The following is a 17,740-nucleotide window of genomic DNA, read 5'->3' as shown; positions in this document are numbered from 1 at the left end:
GTGATCGAGCGACTGGCCTCCAGTGTGCATTCCATACTTTCATAACTCTATAGAACTGCATTTTTTTTTAAATTCTCACATTCCGGCTCTTTAACGTGAATGTCACGCAGACACAGTTACTTCAAGTTAGCGACGGTAAGAAACGTACACACTGCTCATGAAATTGTCTCGGATCATAACGAAATTACGTTTTGAGAAGTCGCTGCTCGCTGCACTGAAATCTGGCGACATTTCTTCCGTTTACCCTTGGAGAGAGAGAGAGAGGCGCGAACGCTTTTAAATGCCATGCCAGACCGGTGCAGCGCTTCGACCGAGAGGGAACGCGACGCCCGCGGCTGGGCGACGCCAGCGCCCACCTCCGCCAAGGCGAGCGGCGGATTTAGGCGCACGCAATCGCCTTTTGTCTTGCGGTGTCGGCCATCTTGAACCGAGCTGGAGAGCCGCCGGGAGATCTGGGGAAGCCGGAGGCCGGGGCTGCGGTCGCGGTCCCCATGGCAACGGATGCGGAACCTCCACCGCGCTCCCCATCCTCCCTCCCGGGCTTCGTAGGCGCGCCGCATAATGGCGCCGCCATTCCGCGCTGTGGGGGAATTTCGCTGGGCTACCCGGTGCGTCTCTCTCCGGGCTTGAATGGCGCGGGCGCCTGGCTGCAGCGCCTGCGAGAGCCGCCGAATTTCGCCGGGGACACATTCGAGTCACGCGCCGCGGCGAATATTCGGCACAATGCTTGCAGGGGTCGCGCTGCATTCTGCATACTGCACAGCATAAGTTATGCTGTTAATTAGACTTTTCTTTCGAAAAACATCGTATTCTGACGGGATATATTTTATGTCTACCAACGTTGCACACATTTTTAAGTACTCGGTATAGCATCAGCGAGGAATCGGACTTCGTAGCACTGCGCAGGAGCGAAGGCTGGGCAAATTAAACCAGCCGTGGACAGGATTTTTCCTCGGATGGGATATGCTGTGTGTGGCCCAGTCAGAATGCCTCTATAGCAGTATACTGGTAAGAAGGAAATGATAATCAATGACTGCGCTTTTCTGTGGATGTCAAAAATATATTTCGTTGTTCCTGCTTCTGCACGGCTAACAATAAATGTTGCTTTTCCACTGTTTCACAATTTGCCGATCGAATAAGATAGCCTGCTACGGTCGCTGGAAGTGCTTTGCTATTTTCAACGAGGAAGTCTTTAAGTGATTGCGTTCATAAAAAAGAAATAAAGAAAAATGACAGCCACATTTCTAGCAACGCTTTTTTTCGTTACTATTTAAAGACAAAACTACCGTTGTGCAAAATGTTCAGAGTAATTCTTTTTTCTCACGATATATTAGTTGGTTGCACGAGAACAAATCATTCTCGAATTATTAAATACACATACCTGTGAAGATTGATCACATAGCTCCTACAAGTGCATCATGCACATGATATGCATAGCATATCCATCTGCGGACACCGCAGTTTGCAAGAAAGTGCATCTAGGACTCCGCCATGTTAACTGTTCAAATTATGCACGGCAAGGAATTCTATACTGCACTGAAGATCTATCAGCCACTGTGAGAGCTGAGGAAACGAAAGGCAGGGAGAGGGAAAATAAGGAAGAGTCAAACGAGTGCTGTAAGGACGCATTTAGGCATTGGTTGTCGTTGTGCTCTATGAATGGATGGGGAAAAGTACCGCACTTCTCGTTTCACAACAGGGAGTCTATAAGTTCTCCTCCAGATGTAAGAGAGGAGCGTTAGATACGAAGGACCATCTATAGCCATTTAGGCAGGCAGTTTTAATCTCGAGAGCTTACCTTGTCTTGGCCGGCGTGGCGAACGGTGAATAGTGGCGGTTGCTGAGCATGGACCACTGCAGGTGTAATGTGACCATTCAGCAGCTCATTAGCTTGATGTCAAAGGTCTATCTATCTATCTCTCTGGTCTATCTATCTATCTATCTATCTATCTATCTATCTATCTATCTATCTATCTATCTATCTATCTATCTATCTATCTATCTATCTATCTATCTATCTATCTATCTATCTATCTATCTATCTATCTATCTATCTATCTATCTATCTATCTATCTATCTATCTATCTATCTATCTATCTATCTATCTATCTATCTATCTATCTATCTATCTATCTATCTATCTATCTATCTATCTATCTATCTATCTATCTATCTATCTATCTATCTATCTATCTATCTATCTATCTATCTATCTATCTATCTATCTATCTATCTATCTATCTATCTATCTATCTATCTATCTATCTATCGTTAAAACTCGATTTAACGAAACCCGATTTTACGAAGTTCCCGATCTAACGAGGAAATTTCCATTCCCCGGCAAGTACCCATAGGGTTCAATGTTATCATCAACCCGAAATAACCAAACAAACTTGGCTGAACTCGATTTAGCGAAGTTTTTCCTGAAATAAACGAGCAACAAAAAGAAAAGGCCGTGATTTCTCTCTGATTTTGACACGGGTTCTTCTTCGAGCATGCGCTCTTGCGACGCGGCGCCCATATGCACGCAACGGCCAACTCAACACCGCCTCGGTGTATATGGAACCGGTGGTGGTTGCTTTCGTTATTTCATGGTGTGTGCGACAGATTTTCATTTCATTTCATTTCATTTTATTACCTTAAAGGCTCCAATAAATGGAGCGTTACATAAGGGGTGGCAAGAAAAAAATACATAGTCACAATAACAGGAAGTTTTTTACATTTTCGGTGAACTTGGATGGGCACATAATGACAGCAACGTCGTTAGGAAGGCCGTTCCAGTCTGCAGCTGTGCGAAGAAAAAAAGAATTTGAAAACGTGACAGTGCGTGAGCGTGGACGGGCAACCTGTAGCTGATGGCTGGTGCGGTGAGATATGCGTGTAGGAGGAAGGATATAAGGTGGGATGCGCATATGACTATGAAAGAATTTGTGAAATAAAGATAGGCTGGCAATGCGACGACGGAGCGATAAGGGGGATAATGCGGATGCAGTTTTTAAGGAGGAAACGCTGATGTCAAAGGAATATGATGAGTGGATGAAACGAGCGGCGCGATTTTGTACAGATTCAAGATCATTAATTAGGTATGCCTGATGAGGATTCCAAATAGGCGATGCAAATTCTAGTTTTGACCTGACAAATGATTTGTAGGCTAACAATTTTACATGTTGAGGAGCGTGATGCAGATGGCGTTTTAAAAATCCTAAAGTCCTGTTCGCGGATGATATTAGGTTAGTAACATGAGGATTCCAGGAAAGATCGCTCGAAATTGTTACTCCTAAATACTTGTATGAATGAACTAGTTCTACCGGAACTTCAGATATTACATAAGGAAATAGGAGGGAATTACGGCGACGGTGAATGGACAAATATTTACACTTACGCGGGTTAAGTTCCATTAGCCACTCGTTACACCAGTCCTGGGCTGCATTAAGATCACTTTGAAGAGAAGATTGGTCAGCGGTGGAATTAATAACACGATATATCACACAGTCATCCGCGAACATACGTATGCTAGATGTTACGTTTAATGTTTAATGATGGTGGATTAGCGGCAAATACTACGCCACGGTAGCTTTTGCGTGTCGCTACGTTACAATTTTAGATTTCGAGGGACCGAAAAAATTATTTCTCGACTTTACGAACTTCCCGATTTAACGAAATAAATTGAGCGTGGTCATCACTTCGTTAAATCGAGTTTCAACTGTATGAAAAGAATATCTTTTTGCTATTTCAGAAATCACTTTGACATCGACTGCTCACTGACCGTCGTGAGATAGGCGCATGGACTCAGAATTCAATACGACAGAACTCGCGGCTTCCAGACTGCATGCGCGTGCTTTCTGCTTGTCTTTTCACGGCGCCGGTTCGCGCGCGCAATCAGAGGGCGATGATGCAGGCGGCGGCCAAGTTCAGGAAAGGAGAGCTACCTGGCTCCGCCGCGGGCGGAAAGCCGGCTTGCCACCGCATAAGTAACTACCCGAGAGACGGACCACGGGCCCGTCGGGCGACGACGTGGCCCTTAGGGCGGACTCATCTTTAATTCATGCGGCGCGCGAGCGCTATATGGCACCGTCCCACGGTATACCGGCATTCCGCCGGGCACTCTCTCCGCGTTCCCGCGCCGACGGGAGCGCTGGGTGGGGCAAGCCCCGGGGCTGTGCTAATTAAAAGTGGGCCTCGCGGATACGCGGCTCATCTGCTCGCTTTAGCTCCTGCACGCCGAGCGCGGTCGGGCACTGCAACCGCTGATGTGTCGCCGCTTCCGGCAACTTCTGGCTTGTCGGTGGCCGTTTATTACAGGTTTTGCGCTCGCACATGCCATATGGTCAGCAGGCAACCGAGGCAAGTTCGACGCTCCTTGAATTACATTCAGACAGACGCAGCACTCTCGGGAGCAAGCCTCCGCATGCAGTCGTGAGCATATACAGGGACGTACGCTCCTTGCAGAAATATGCGCATACACAGCAAAAGTTCGACGGTGTCAGCACACGTGGAAACGCCGCTTCGTTGTAAGGCTGCGTGCAAGACGGCCGTCTTTTGCGAATCCGCACCCGCAATTTCCCGCGCAGCGACAGCGCCATCGCGTGACCGGTACCTGATGGTCAAGGATTTCGCCAACGAAACACAGCGCGCGCATCCGAGACGCGCTCACGCGTCACTCGCGAAGCCGTGGCGTTGATCGTTTGGCTGCCTCCTATATGCGCAGGTCGTTGTCGGTAGCACTCTTCTGACGGCACAGTATATACAGGCCTTCCTTAATTCGCGGCGCAACCACCGAAAGCGAGGTTAATTTTTCTCGCGAGATGCGCGCCGGTGAGAGAGGACCATGCGGGGCCCGGGGGGAGGAACGCGTGGCGTGTGATGGATGCCCGTGGCACGGCGGCCGGCGCACCGCGGAATAAGAGACGCGGCTAATGCACTTCTCCACGCCGGCGTGTTGCGGCGTGGCGGTCGAGGCGCGCGGGCCCATGTTGCCTGGCCCAGTTGCGGCTGCCCCTGGGCCCGCAGCGGCCGAGGAAAAACCTCGGCATTCCGCCGCCTCGAGCGAAGATGCGCGCGGTTCTCGCCGAAGGTGTGTCCGCTAATCATGGGCTCGGAGGCGGCCGCATCGGTCTGCTCCGCGCGCCGCCGATGACCCTGCGCCCGGCGTGGCCGCAGAAGCAGGGGCCGAGCCAGACGCGTTTTCGCGGATGCGCCACGCGAGCCACCGACGTGTGCATAATATGCGCTGTCAGAACGCGATGCAACATTTTCTGTACGAGCTTGTTGCTCTTTCTTATTTGCTCGTTTGCTCGCGCGTTTTCTCTCTCTTTTGCCTGACGAACGTTTATTAATGGTACCACATTGTATGTTTCTGCGCTGTGAGAACTCTTGTATCTCCCTTCTCGGGGAGCCAAGCGGCTGCATCATTTTATCCCTCGTTACAAATAACATGCATATAGCGGAGGCGCTTGAGAAACATGCGCATGACTTATCCGCGTGCAATATGAGTAATTGCAGCAGGATATTATAACGAAGAGGCAAGGGCTATTTGCTTATATCCTTATTCGACTTTCATTAATGCTCATCCTCTAAGCACTTGTTCCAGAAGCCAGCGCCACTTTCCTTTCATCATTTTCTTTTTGCTTCACATTTGCTTTGCGTATGTTCTCAGTATTCTGCATCATATAAACATACCATCCGTCTTACAGAATTATATAGCTGTGCGCGTGACAAACAGGAACTAAATCTGGCCGTTTTTACTTACACAGCAGCAAGGCCTAATCATGATTTCTCGTTTTTCCATTTGAGTATGATGCAATTTCATTTACAAGTGACATACTACGGCTAGTTTGTTCCCCAAAGTGGCCAGCATTTGAGTCACTTTCGTTTACACTTGAACGTGCCATATAATAGTATGCAGGCATGGCGCTTGCCGTAGTCACGTGAGCTATTAATAGCTTCGTGGCGGTGCATACAATGCATCCTCTGCTGATTATATGTTGTAACCTGAACATACGTCGCCCGTGCTTAGATATATCTAAAGAGTGAGCAAGGGAACCGAAAGGGAGGTAAACTATGTGCATGTTTGGTTTGCTGCACCTACAGAAAAGGCGAGTGAGCAATCACGAACAAAAGTTTGGAGAACACAGGGGCCGCGAAACAACTTTATTTCGCAGATTATAGACATTCAGCCTGAAATCGGGGAGTACAATGCACATGGCGTGTATTCGAATGATTCAGTGCATGTCCCAGTTGAGTCAAAGTGTACTGAGAAAGCCAACTACTGCGGAGGCTCGGCTACATCATCGCCGGCATTTTACAGGTCCTCTTCACTGTATGCATGCCCTCAAAGTGTTCAACAAAGAGGCCGCAACACCAGTTGTCAGCCCCAGATACACTCGAATTTACATCTGGCGCTTCTGTTTCAACAAGCCGTCATGGTTCTCAATGATTATCGATATTTTCCTTCAAGTAAACCCTGCCTGTCCGGAGTCTGCATGATTGCGGCAAATTCTGTGTGTGGGAAACAACTCTCGATCGTATTTGTGCGTTGAGCTTCCTCCAAGCATTGCCACAGAAGTATGCATTATTTCGAGTGCGACCAATGCAGGCTTAAAGTTCAGCCGGACAGGGGGAAAAAAGAAAAATATAATCTCGGTACACAGGCAGGGTACTAACGATGTCCATTTCGGTGTCTTGCAGTGTGCATTTCAATGACGTGCAGTTGAGGTTAGCCGGTTTTTAGTTTAACGAGATTCTATTTCCAGTTTTTCATCAACATCTGTCCAATGTCTAACACGTTTAGCTGAATATGGCAGGTCCCCTTAGTATAAGACTGTGGCGCCCCGTTCTTTTCTTTTTCTTTTTTATTGAAATTAATATAAAAGAAATATATTTAGTCACCCCTTAATGGCGACGCGTCTACTCCTTCTCAAATAAGAGTAATACAAGTAAGAAACGTATTGTAAGATGAAAAAGGAACGCCACAAGCACGGAAAATCTAGAGTTACCCCGCAGTAAAAACTGCGCTCTCACGTAAACGACGCCGATCAAAGCCACTTTGGGTATAACGCCATATTCTGGGCTAATAATTTCCCCTTGCGAGTCGCTGAGAAATAATCTGCAACTTTGCTTTTCCTCGTGAGAGCTCTTCGTCACACAGCGCGACAGTGAAAAATATAGACTAGTCACGCAAGCGTGTGTCGAGACGGAAACGATAATAACAGCACCTGGACAATTGAAAAGGACAGCGTTTGGCGGCGGCTCCGTTCTATACACGTAAAGCAATATCTGATCGCAGGTCTTGTATACACATTGTACAATCACAGAGTATATTCTCTCTATTCTTTTATTTTGCTGTGGGACTTTATTTCGAGGCCACGCAGCAGGTTGGAGTGCTCAAACACTGTTGTCGGAATCAAACGGCGTCGTCATGCAACTAACGTGTGAGTGATGGATGCTATTGCGCATCTGCCTTCCTTTTTCAAGTGTGTTGAAGCTATAGGAGCTAAGCGTTTGCCACTGTGCGTGCCCGGTAGCTTGAAGCGTACAGATTCAGGCCCTGACGAAAGCTGCTACGGTGTTTCAGCAGTCAGATCCGTATCTTAAACGGCTCACGACCGGGAAATGAATATGGAAAACCCTTATGACACAACGAGCCCCCCGGAATGCCGTGTGCGCTCGTTTCACCTCCGCTGTCGTGCGAGCAGGCTCTTCGAAGCCATCGTCAGGGTAGAGAAAATGAGGCGATTCTCAGGCAAAAGCGGGCAGCGATAACATCAGAATTTATGCTTTGTTTGCCAAACTGTGCAGTTTTACGCGAGTCTTACGAGCTCCCGCGAAAAGCGCCTCATTTGGGGAAAAAAAGGAAGAACGGAAATTGACGGGGCCTATTTATGTGATTGACCGTGGGTAAACGAGCCCCGAGTCGCCTGCGGGCCCTGTCAATCAAGCTGCCGGCCATGCAAGGAGAAGGCGCGCCGCAGCACCCAAGACCACCCTGCCCTCTCGGGTGGCGTCGTAAGGAGGCTCAGACAGCTGGCTCCAGTTTACGCATGTGCGCCACGGTTCAGCAGGAAGTCGGCGACTCGCTTCGTCGGAAAAGGCACAGAACGGCCCCGTCGAGCCAGCAGTGTGTAACGCGTACCAACCGTGTGGCGTGGCGCAGCTCGACAGGCGGACGCGACGTTTGGACGAGCCGAGCGGTGCGCGCGCGCAGAGCTCTTTGTTCCCGGCGCCGCTGCTCCTTCGAGGAGTGTGTCGCATTCGATGGGCCGGCGGGATGATTGACTGCTGGGCCGGCAGCGGCGCACAATGCCCTTTGGGCGCCGTGTTACGAGGACCGGCGCGGAAATTACGAGGGACGCGCGCTCTCGCGGGCCGGGTTCGACTCGCTCCTTTGTTCTCGGCGCGAGCAGGGCGCAGCAGCAAAAAAGGGCCGAGCGGAAAAAGGGGGCCGTTTCCCAGCCGTGTGGCACCCAGCGCGGAGAGGCCCTCAATGGATTAGTCACGGTGCGTATCGCGAGCTCGTTTGTTACTTTGTGCGCGCCGCGGCGCGGTCCTCCCCGCGCCGTCTCTTAGTCCAATGGGATTTGGCTCAGCCGCGCTCCCCGCATCGCGGCGACGGTCCAATGAGCGCCGGCCGGAGGAGGGCTCCGGCTCCGACCGCGGCTCAACATGGCCGCGCCTATCGATCGTCTTCACGGCGTTGCCATGGCGGCGTCCCGCAGGCGACGTCCTGTCCAGCGGCATGCGCTGCACCGCGCCGACACGACCTCACGCCAGCCGCTAAAGAAAGAAGGAAAACGAGGAGCGATATCGCCAGCCAGATGCCCTTTTTTTTCCCTTCTAAGGCGCTATCGTACCTAAATCGCTTTGTGTCCAAACAGCCTTTCTTGTATTTGTCTTTACAAGCACCTTGATTGATAAACATTTTTTTTTCTCCTATACCGGAATCAAACAGGTCCGATAGGTTAGATGAATAAATGCTAAGTACAGAAAACGTCGATGCTAATTTTCTGCAGTGCCTGGTCCTGTTTCGTCTCTACTATTCTTCGTACCATTGTTTCATTTGCGCTGGGTCTTTAGCGGGCGATGAACCAACTGGCCTGTTTCAAAATTCTCCTGCTACATTTAAGTCGCTTATTGATCGACGTTGAGGGGCACGGGCGATAAAACCTTGCAAGCAGCGCTGAAGCGTCCTTCATGTAGCATACACGCTACACGGCGACGCAAGTAAGCGTGAAGCTCCTCGTCGCGTCAGCGCACTTCTCGCTTTTTTTTTTTTTCAGGCGAAAAGCAAATCGCTATTTTTTTCGCAAGATGAAAATGCTTGTTTCGACACTGCGTGTGCGATGCGTCTCTGTACAACCGATGTCGCACACCTGCATCATTAAGGCTCAACTTATCGCCCAAAATACGGTTTCATTATCTGAAAAGTAAACCATATAATCGCACCTGTTTCTTTCGCGCATTTGTATGTCTTAACATACCGGTTAAGAAATACATTTAATTAGAACTAGCTGTAATGCTTTTGTAAAGCTATTTGCGTTCTATGCGACACCCTTTTCTAGGAGGGGAATTAAACGTATTCATTATTCCGGAGAATTTCTTTTGGGTTCCTTTGTGCCTTTCAACTTCGATCATTTTATTATGATGACGATTGATTTTACCATACGAGTCGTTTCCACACTGCGACATTAGAAGTTATTCTCTGAATGAGCGCTAGTCTTTGTAAATAAATTAGATAAATTCTGCTTTCTGGACTGCTATGTATTCGTATACCTATATACCACGCGGTGAAAATTAACGAGTGCAGAAAATATCAGTGCCCGGCTTCGCCAACTTCAACGAACCGGAGTTGCACGCACTTACTACAAGTTTTATATCTAGTCATCTTTATTTGTTTCACACATACCCTCGCAAAGCAGTATACATTTAAAAAAGGGGAGTGACAAGAAACAGATCACAACTGTAGACTTCAGGTCTACAGAGCAAAATAATAGCAAATCAGACATGTAGACTTCAATAATCGAAATCTAGAATGTAGGAAAAGAGCAACTCGTTATTTATTCGATGGCTACAGACTTCAGAGTTGAACAAGTTAGCGTAACAAACAATGGCGGCGGAGCAGCGATGGTGGTATATAACCAGTTTTAGGTTTAAATGAAAATGTGGGAAAGTTTTCTTAGCGTTACAGGACCAATCATATGCGTGTGAGTGATCTAAATGTGATGGAAAATAAGAGGCGGGGAGAGGGGTTTATAGCGTAGGCTGTCATGATGATTTTATGAGACAAAGAAGTGTAGTTTTGCGACTCGAGGTTACTGACAGTAAACTTACAGTATACGCACAGTTTTTTATTGTACACACACAGGTAGATCTTGAGCAGTTGAAATAGAAAAAAAATTTGCCGAGTTATTTTGTAATACTACGATTTGGTTAACCATAGTGCACCAACTTCATGGTCCCGAATCTAGAAAACACATTGTAAATAAGAACTCACGCGGATTTTTGAAGGAAGTTAATTTAACAGAGGCCGGGGCACAATACAAACTGCGATATATATATATATATATATATATATATATATATATATATATATATATATATTATAGCCGAGCGTGCAACTGGCGTTGCTTGCAATGAAGTCTATGCATCTTCCAATTGAGATAACGGGTGATGTAAATACCTACTTGATGAAATGAGCGCTACGAAGACGCGGACGAAAGAACACATGTACGACAGACAAGGCGCTACTTCCAACTAAATGTTTTTTGAAGGAACAGAACTTTAAATAGATGCAACCAAGAATGGCCCAACGTGACATCACGACCTCCCTATCATAGTATGCATAACCAACTCACCCACATCAAGCTTCTGCTACTTCAGATTTCTTCTACATTGGGTTCTTTCCTGTCTTCACAAGTTCAACCATGTCCCATCGCCACGTGCATCAACCTCATCGCAATCAGATAGGGAGGTCGTGATGTCACGTTGGGCCATTCTTGGTTGCATCTATTTAAAGTTCTGTTCCTTCAAAAAACATTTAGTTGGAAGTAGCGCCTTGTCTGTCGTACATGTGTTCTTTCGTCCGCGTCTTCGTAGCGCTCATTTCATCAAGTATGCATAACCAACTCACCCACATCAAGCTTCTGCTACTTCAGATGTAAATACCGAAATATTGATGTGCTGATTCGAGCACGACGTCGTGATAAGGTTCTTAGTTGGCAAGACATGTAAATGCCGGGCGATGCGCGTGGACGTTGATGGATCTTGCACGCGACGCACTTGGCAGACCTTTATGGCACGTATGCGCTGAGTTGTGGTAACATGACCAGAGCCACGTGTCAAAGGGAGAACAGCCACGAACTCTCTCATCTAACTTTCCACAACAGCGTGCGGAGCATTTCACGTGTTTTTGTATATAAACACTTGCAATTAAAAAAAAAATAATTTGCGTGAGCGTCGACTGCATGGCATGTCAGCGGCCTTGTATATAACGGCGAGATATGGCGGGATCGGCGGCAGTATATATGGCAGGCGCGCAAGGTGATTTACAGTTTGAATGTGCATGCGCGGTTCGCATCAGGAGTGCCCCGCAAAAATTACAAGCGTGTATGTTTCGCAAACAGATGGCATTTTCTTGTTGTATTCCATAAGATTATTAGTGCTGTGCTTTGTACTGTCAAGTATTGCAGCGTTTGCAATCGCGCAATCCGTGTTTGAGGCGTATACTCGCAAGAACGCTACCGTGTTTAAGTCTGAAAATGCGCCGAGTGGGTAGCAAACAGGCACTTGAGCGCTGACGCGTTGTTCGCTTTAATCCTGTCTCACTCGGACCTGGAAATGTGAATCGAATTCAAGTCACTGTTCACATGTTTTACCAGTTGCTGATTGGTGGCATCTGTAGGCTGGTCGCTCGTGAGGGCCATTTGACTGCATATAAGACAACCGCGTTCGCTGACCGTTCAACGTTGCATGGATTCAGTGAAATAGAGGACAGAAAGATGACGGAGGGGACGCTCAAAAAACTTTCTTATACAATATACAATTCTTTTATTAGAAAAAAAAGGAGAGGTAGGGAGGACGTGTAGAAATACTCCGTACTTCTAATGTATCTTGTTTGTTATTCACTTGCAATCGAGAATTCGGTATCCAATTTTTTCGAATATGGACTTAAAGTTGAAATTGCGTGGGATAGCGATTTCGTGCTTCAGGAACCAATCGTTCCTGCACAGCGAGCAGCCCGGTCACTGACTGAGCATGCGGAGAACAGTTATCTTGTTCGTTCTCGCCTTCTTTTTCTTTTATTTTTTGCAGGTTCGCTTATAACCACCCAATCATGCCTCGATTTCTGGATGTCTACGCGCTAACTATATCGGCTTATGCGTGGAAAGTTAATCTTCTCTTCTTGTTGGAGCTGCCCGTTTACATTACATGATGAGTTGAGTTCCGCAGTCTGGAACGAAACAGTCGAACTCATTCGTCTTCGATTTCACATCAACAACAATATTTAAAATACTTTAGATGCCCATTAGAAACTTTCGCTTGCATACATACTATAGTTGTCTACAGATATCGACATCATAACAGTAGCTATGAAGTCAACTTCAAGGTAATGAGGGACTCAATCAGCCGGATTTCGAGCTGCAGTGGAGCGTCATTGCGAGCTTTGCAGTGCATGTAAATTTGCTTTAACCAATTGTGCCATGCCCCTTCCCCCCTCCTCCAGCTTTCTCGTTACAATTATGTCGCCGTGACACGATTCGAAATTCGTACTACCTTCTAACGGTCATAGGCAAGGAGAAAACCAGGAAATGAGGACGTGGTATACTGGGAGTAGCGGTGGCATTTCCACGCTATTCGAACCGACTGTAGGCGCCAACCAACACGTAGTTGTGACCTAATAGATGGGTTGGACATTTCGCCGGGCCAGCATAAGCTAACCTATAGCGGTCATGTAATAGCTGTCTACCATTCCTCGATCCCTTTTATGAAACATGCCCACATGATTTAAGCCTTAACACCCAAATATGCCGCCTGACCAAACCGAAACTTAGAGACAGCTATAGACAGTGGTTAGTGGTTACGTCCCTGGTCTGACAAAAAGCAAGTTCTGCTCCGTACAGACAGTGAAAAAAAAAAAAACGCTTTATTTAAAAAGCTTTTTTAATACCGTCTGTACGGAGAAGAACTTGCTTTTTTCTTTTCTTTCACAAGCGCTCAAGGAGAACGAGAGCATTAGACAACGAAAGCAATTGTTTTCAGTGTATGCCGTGCTCTATGCCTTCTTCGCTATAGATCCCAGCGACGTCCGCGCCCTCGTGCAGATTCTCAGTCGGAAAGGCAGCACTTATATACAGTCGGCGATCCCTGGGAGTACGTAAGCGTAGGGGAGCGTAGCGATGCAGTAGCAAGGTCGAGCTAGCTGCAGGACATCAACTCCGAACAAAGGGAAACAAGACGGGCCCTTGTCTCTCCCGCTCAATTTTTTTTCTCTTTTCGGAACATTCTTCGTCGTTTGGGCAACAAGCGTGAGCCAAGTGCTGTTTAAGTCCAACAAACTCGAGGGTGCAGCGGACGCTAAGAGCTTTTGCCTCGCAAAGGGCGTCCGTGGAGAAAACAGACGCCGAAGGCGAGACGCGATGCTGGCCATTGTTCTCGGCGCCCGTTCCTCTCTGCTACCGTTTCGCAGTAGCAGCGAGCACACACTGTGCGAGAGGAGAGCAGTTTACATCGCGTGGGAGGACGCCAGGGCATCAAACTGCGGAAATGGCTCGTTGGCGCAGCGCCGGACGCTGCGCCGCCCATCGCTCTCCCCAACGTCGCTGTGATCGCGGCGTCCGCACACGTCGCCCCTTCGACAATGGGCAACGCGCGCGCGCACACACACGCAGATCGCCGCCGCGCGGCGTCATTTCCGGTGAATGGCCGCCGCTCTCTGTTCTCCGCGCTTTCCACGACTCCCAAAGAGGACGCGCTCTTCTCGTCTCGGCAGCGCGCGCGAGGAAACCGCGTAAATTGCCGCCTGGGCCCGGGCCCCGCAGAAGACGCTTGGCCGGCAGCCATCATTCATCAACGCGGGTCCGCCCGCCACCGGCGCGAGCGTGCCCGGGGTGTGTCCCGAGGCCAGTTCTAATTTCCAGCGAACTCGTATTCCGTAGAAAGGCATCGGCCCGGCGATTGATTTATGGGCGCCGCGCGGACCGGCGCGCCTCCAGTTTGCGGCCGCGTGGACACTGGACGAGATCTGCCCACCGCGCCTCGCTCGAAAACGCGCGGCCAATGCAAGCGGCCGGCACCGCCCCCTTCCCGAGTCGGTTTCACGCCGAACGAGGCTCGGGACTCGCGTTTCGGCTTCCCTGAGCCTCCCGAACTCAACGTGCGGCTCTGCTTTTTTTCTTCTCTCGCGCAGGTGCATATCAAGTCGAGCTTCATCATGAACGGAGTCTGCGTCCGGTACCGAGGATGGATCGACCTCGACCGCCTTGACGGTGTTGGCTGCCTCGAGTACGACGAAGAGCGAGGACGGGTAAGCGGCGCGCCTCAATGTCGCTCGTATACACGAGGCCGTATAGTGAGGACATGTACAAACAACAGCCAGTCCTTTATGCTGGCCGAATGTTCCTTCGTGCTTCCCAACAAATGGCGAAGGAAGTATGGCATGACGAGGTTTCTTCAGCATTAGTTGCCTCTGGTCATCAAGAAATATCAGCAAATGTTGCACCTGAAACTGATAGTGCTCTTCTTCAGAACAGTTACCTGAAGTCGTACGTTCGGAAACCTAGAGGCTAGACAACCTGACCGTGCTTTCTCTTTGCTTACCTTTACTGTCAAGCCATACGGCACACAGAAAATATGGCAGAAGCCCTGGCGTTTTTCTGCTGCTTTAAATGACTGGGAATCGATTTCTTATAACATGAAAATAAGTAAACAGAGGTGTCCTTTGCTAACCACAATACACGTGGTACACAAAGCACGCACATCACATGCAAGTTAAACTTCGCCGATCGAAAAAAATAATCGACAGAAATATTAAAGTAGCTGTGTAGCGGTTCCGCACTGGCCTCATAACTGTGTAGGCTTTGTCGCTCACCACAAGATTACTGTTCATTATAAAACGACGACTATTATTACAGCTCCCGTGAGAAACCTCAAATACCGCGTAATAGCGAAGTGTTTACCCGATGCCGCTGCCCGCGAGAGGGAGAGAGAGAAAAAGAAAGTCACACCCCCTTCTCCAATTTTCATCACTTCTGCGGCCGCGTTGTTTCGTTGCTCGCCCCCCGGGAGCGCCCTCACCCGATCGCTCCCTCCTCGCCGTGCTCGCCAAGGACGGCACTCGGTCGACGCATGAAGTTTCCGTTCGTGTTCCACCGATTCCACCAACTTTCGTCGTTCCCGCGTGCCCGTAATTCTGGGCCTCGAGCGGCGCCCTCGCACCCCATTCATTAATTAGCGGACGGCCCTAAAAGCCGACCCGGAATAACAGTCTGCGCCGATGGTGCTGCTCGCGGGCTGCAGCGCGCGTCGGCGTCTGGCCCGCGCGCTGTGCTGCCGGAGGAGAGCGCGCGGGCGGCCGACTCCCGCGCTAATTGTTACCTCTGCACACGCGGCCATGACGAAGCGGCGAGATTGTTTCGACCGGGGCGGAACGGGGCCGCCAAGCCGGGGCTCTCCGCCCAGCGGCTGATGGAGCTACGGGACACCTGACCGCGCGGCAGCGGCGGATCGCATTCCGGCCTCGGGCCCGGGCAGTGCTGGAGCGCGCGCGCGAGCCTCTGGCGAAGACGTGCGCGGAAGGCGAACTTCGGGAAGGCGGGAGAGCTGGCTCTTCCACGAAACCGTGTACATGCACGCGCGGGCAGTATGTAAGGCGGCTATTGTGTTCGGCATGATCGCGTTCCCAGCATTTTACGGTCCTCTACAATGCCGGCAGGGTAGACGTATGGGCTCACCTGCAGTGCAAGAGTACGAATAAAAAAATAATAACAAGAAGAAAGGAAATAAGAACGAGAGCGAGAGACAGAGAGAGAGAGAGAGAGAGAGAGAGAGAGAGAGAGAGAGAGGGGCAAAGAAAGAAGATGATGCCATATATTCTCTTTACTCAAATGATGAATTAAGCACTCGGCCGAATGTTCATGCGTTGGTTAATGTTAGAACTAATCCTTTCCACCATAGTTCTTCACGCATCTTCACCAACGACAGCTTGCAGAAGCTGTCGTTGGTTTTCGCATACGCTACGATAGGATGACAACCACACATGCATGCCTCTTTTCTACTTAGTCAAGTTATTTGCCATTATTGGGCTCGTAGTAGATATACACATCACCAAACGTTATGCCCACACACAGGGCATACCCACTTCAAGGTCGGGGGCTGCGTAACGATCGTGTCGTAGAGCGTCCGAAGGATTAAGTCACGACGCTTTTTATCTTCCCCGTTGAAGAAGAGTCCCATGGTATCTGGTCGCCGTGAACATGTTTATTCCTTGCTTATAAAAGACATGCTGTCCGGTTTGTCTATAACAGAATTTCGACATTGGGCTGTCCAGTTGAGCTAGTCAAATTTAATAACATTCCGTTACTTGAGTTACGCAAAAGAAAATTACGGCTGGAATTTATTTCCCAACTACGTGGTAACAAACTATATATAACCGTCAAATTGAACGCCACTAATGACGAGGCACACTCGGCACAACCTTCAAAATGCTCTATAATCCCCTACTTTGTCCGAACTAACTTATTTAAATACTGTTTTCCTTTTTTCCCACGCACCATCGCTGATTGGAACTGTTTAGGTAAATCACTGCATCAAATCACTCAGTGACGATTGCATTTGCAATTTTAACGATTTTGTACTCGCATGTTTTCTGTATTGTTTCTTTGAATTTCTGCCCTCGATGTGGATCTCGAGTCAGCAGTATATGTATTAAGTAAACAAATGAGTACACCGCTAACGACTGGCGTATTTTGGCAACACCGTAGGTGGTGCGGCACTCGGACTATTGGCGAAGCGCGACGAGGAAAAGAAATTGAATAGAAAACGAAAATAATTGAATAGAATCGTTAAGTTATTCAGGCTCAGGTCCGTTCTTGTTCATGTGCAGGCATTCATGGGACTTTGTGGTCAGTTTCGGAGTGCATGTGGGCGGTGATCGTATTTCCGTGCGATCACTGTGAATATCTAATTCCTCACGAAATGCCTGGGGTAGTACGCCAGGCCCGGGCTAATGTCTGGAGTTCCTAATTAAAGCCCAGCGTGTCTCTCTTTCTCAGAGACGAGAAAACGCCGCGGCTTCGTCCCGCATAATGCAAACGTTCTGCAAGATTATTCGCGGCGGGTATAGTGCACCGTTCCCTGCAGCGAGCACGCCCCGAGCTGTCGCGCTTCCGATCGACGTCGAGGCGAACGGTAGCGTCCCCGCCGGGGGCCGCGTGGGAATGGCCCGCTGCGACGGGCGCGGCCGGCCGTCGCAGCGAGCCACAGGTGCCCGGTTCTAATTACAGTCGGGCCAGCAGCCGCGGAGGGAACGCCGGCCACTGCGGGCGCGCTGCTGGTGTCGCGACTCTCTTTGCGGCCAAACCCTTGCGCAAGCGGCACGTCTTAATTGCAGGTTGCCGCCGCGAACGCGGTGCGCCTCGCCCGCCGCGGCAGCCAAGATCCGCGCGCACTTTTCCCATGCCAGCCGGCCAGCGGCGGTGGCCGCTAGCAACTGCCGTCCGCTGATGAACACGTCCGTCAGCGGCCGGC

The 17,740-nt window shown here is 49.3% G+C and overlaps 1 protein-coding gene across 1 annotated transcript in view; it reads left to right on the top strand.

Moving 5' to 3' along the window:
• The window catches only part of LOC139054270 (protein big brother-like), a 61,738-nt gene that overhangs the window by 30,811 nt on the left and 13,187 nt on the right, over positions 1–17,740 (top strand). The window contains exon 4 of the mRNA XM_070531018.1: positions 14,403–14,519. Within this exon, the coding sequence (XP_070387119.1) occupies positions 14,403–14,519 (117 nt within the window). The remainder of the gene's footprint in view (positions 1–14,402; positions 14,520–17,740) is intronic.

The sequence above is a fragment of the Dermacentor albipictus genome, chromosome 1, assembly GCF_038994185.2.
Source record: "Dermacentor albipictus isolate Rhodes 1998 colony chromosome 1, USDA_Dalb.pri_finalv2, whole genome shotgun sequence".
Lineage (NCBI taxonomy): Eukaryota > Metazoa > Arthropoda > Arachnida > Ixodida > Ixodidae > Dermacentor > Dermacentor albipictus.
The sequence above is the reverse complement of the archived record's forward strand: the minus strand, read 5'-3'. Positions and strand labels throughout refer to the sequence as shown.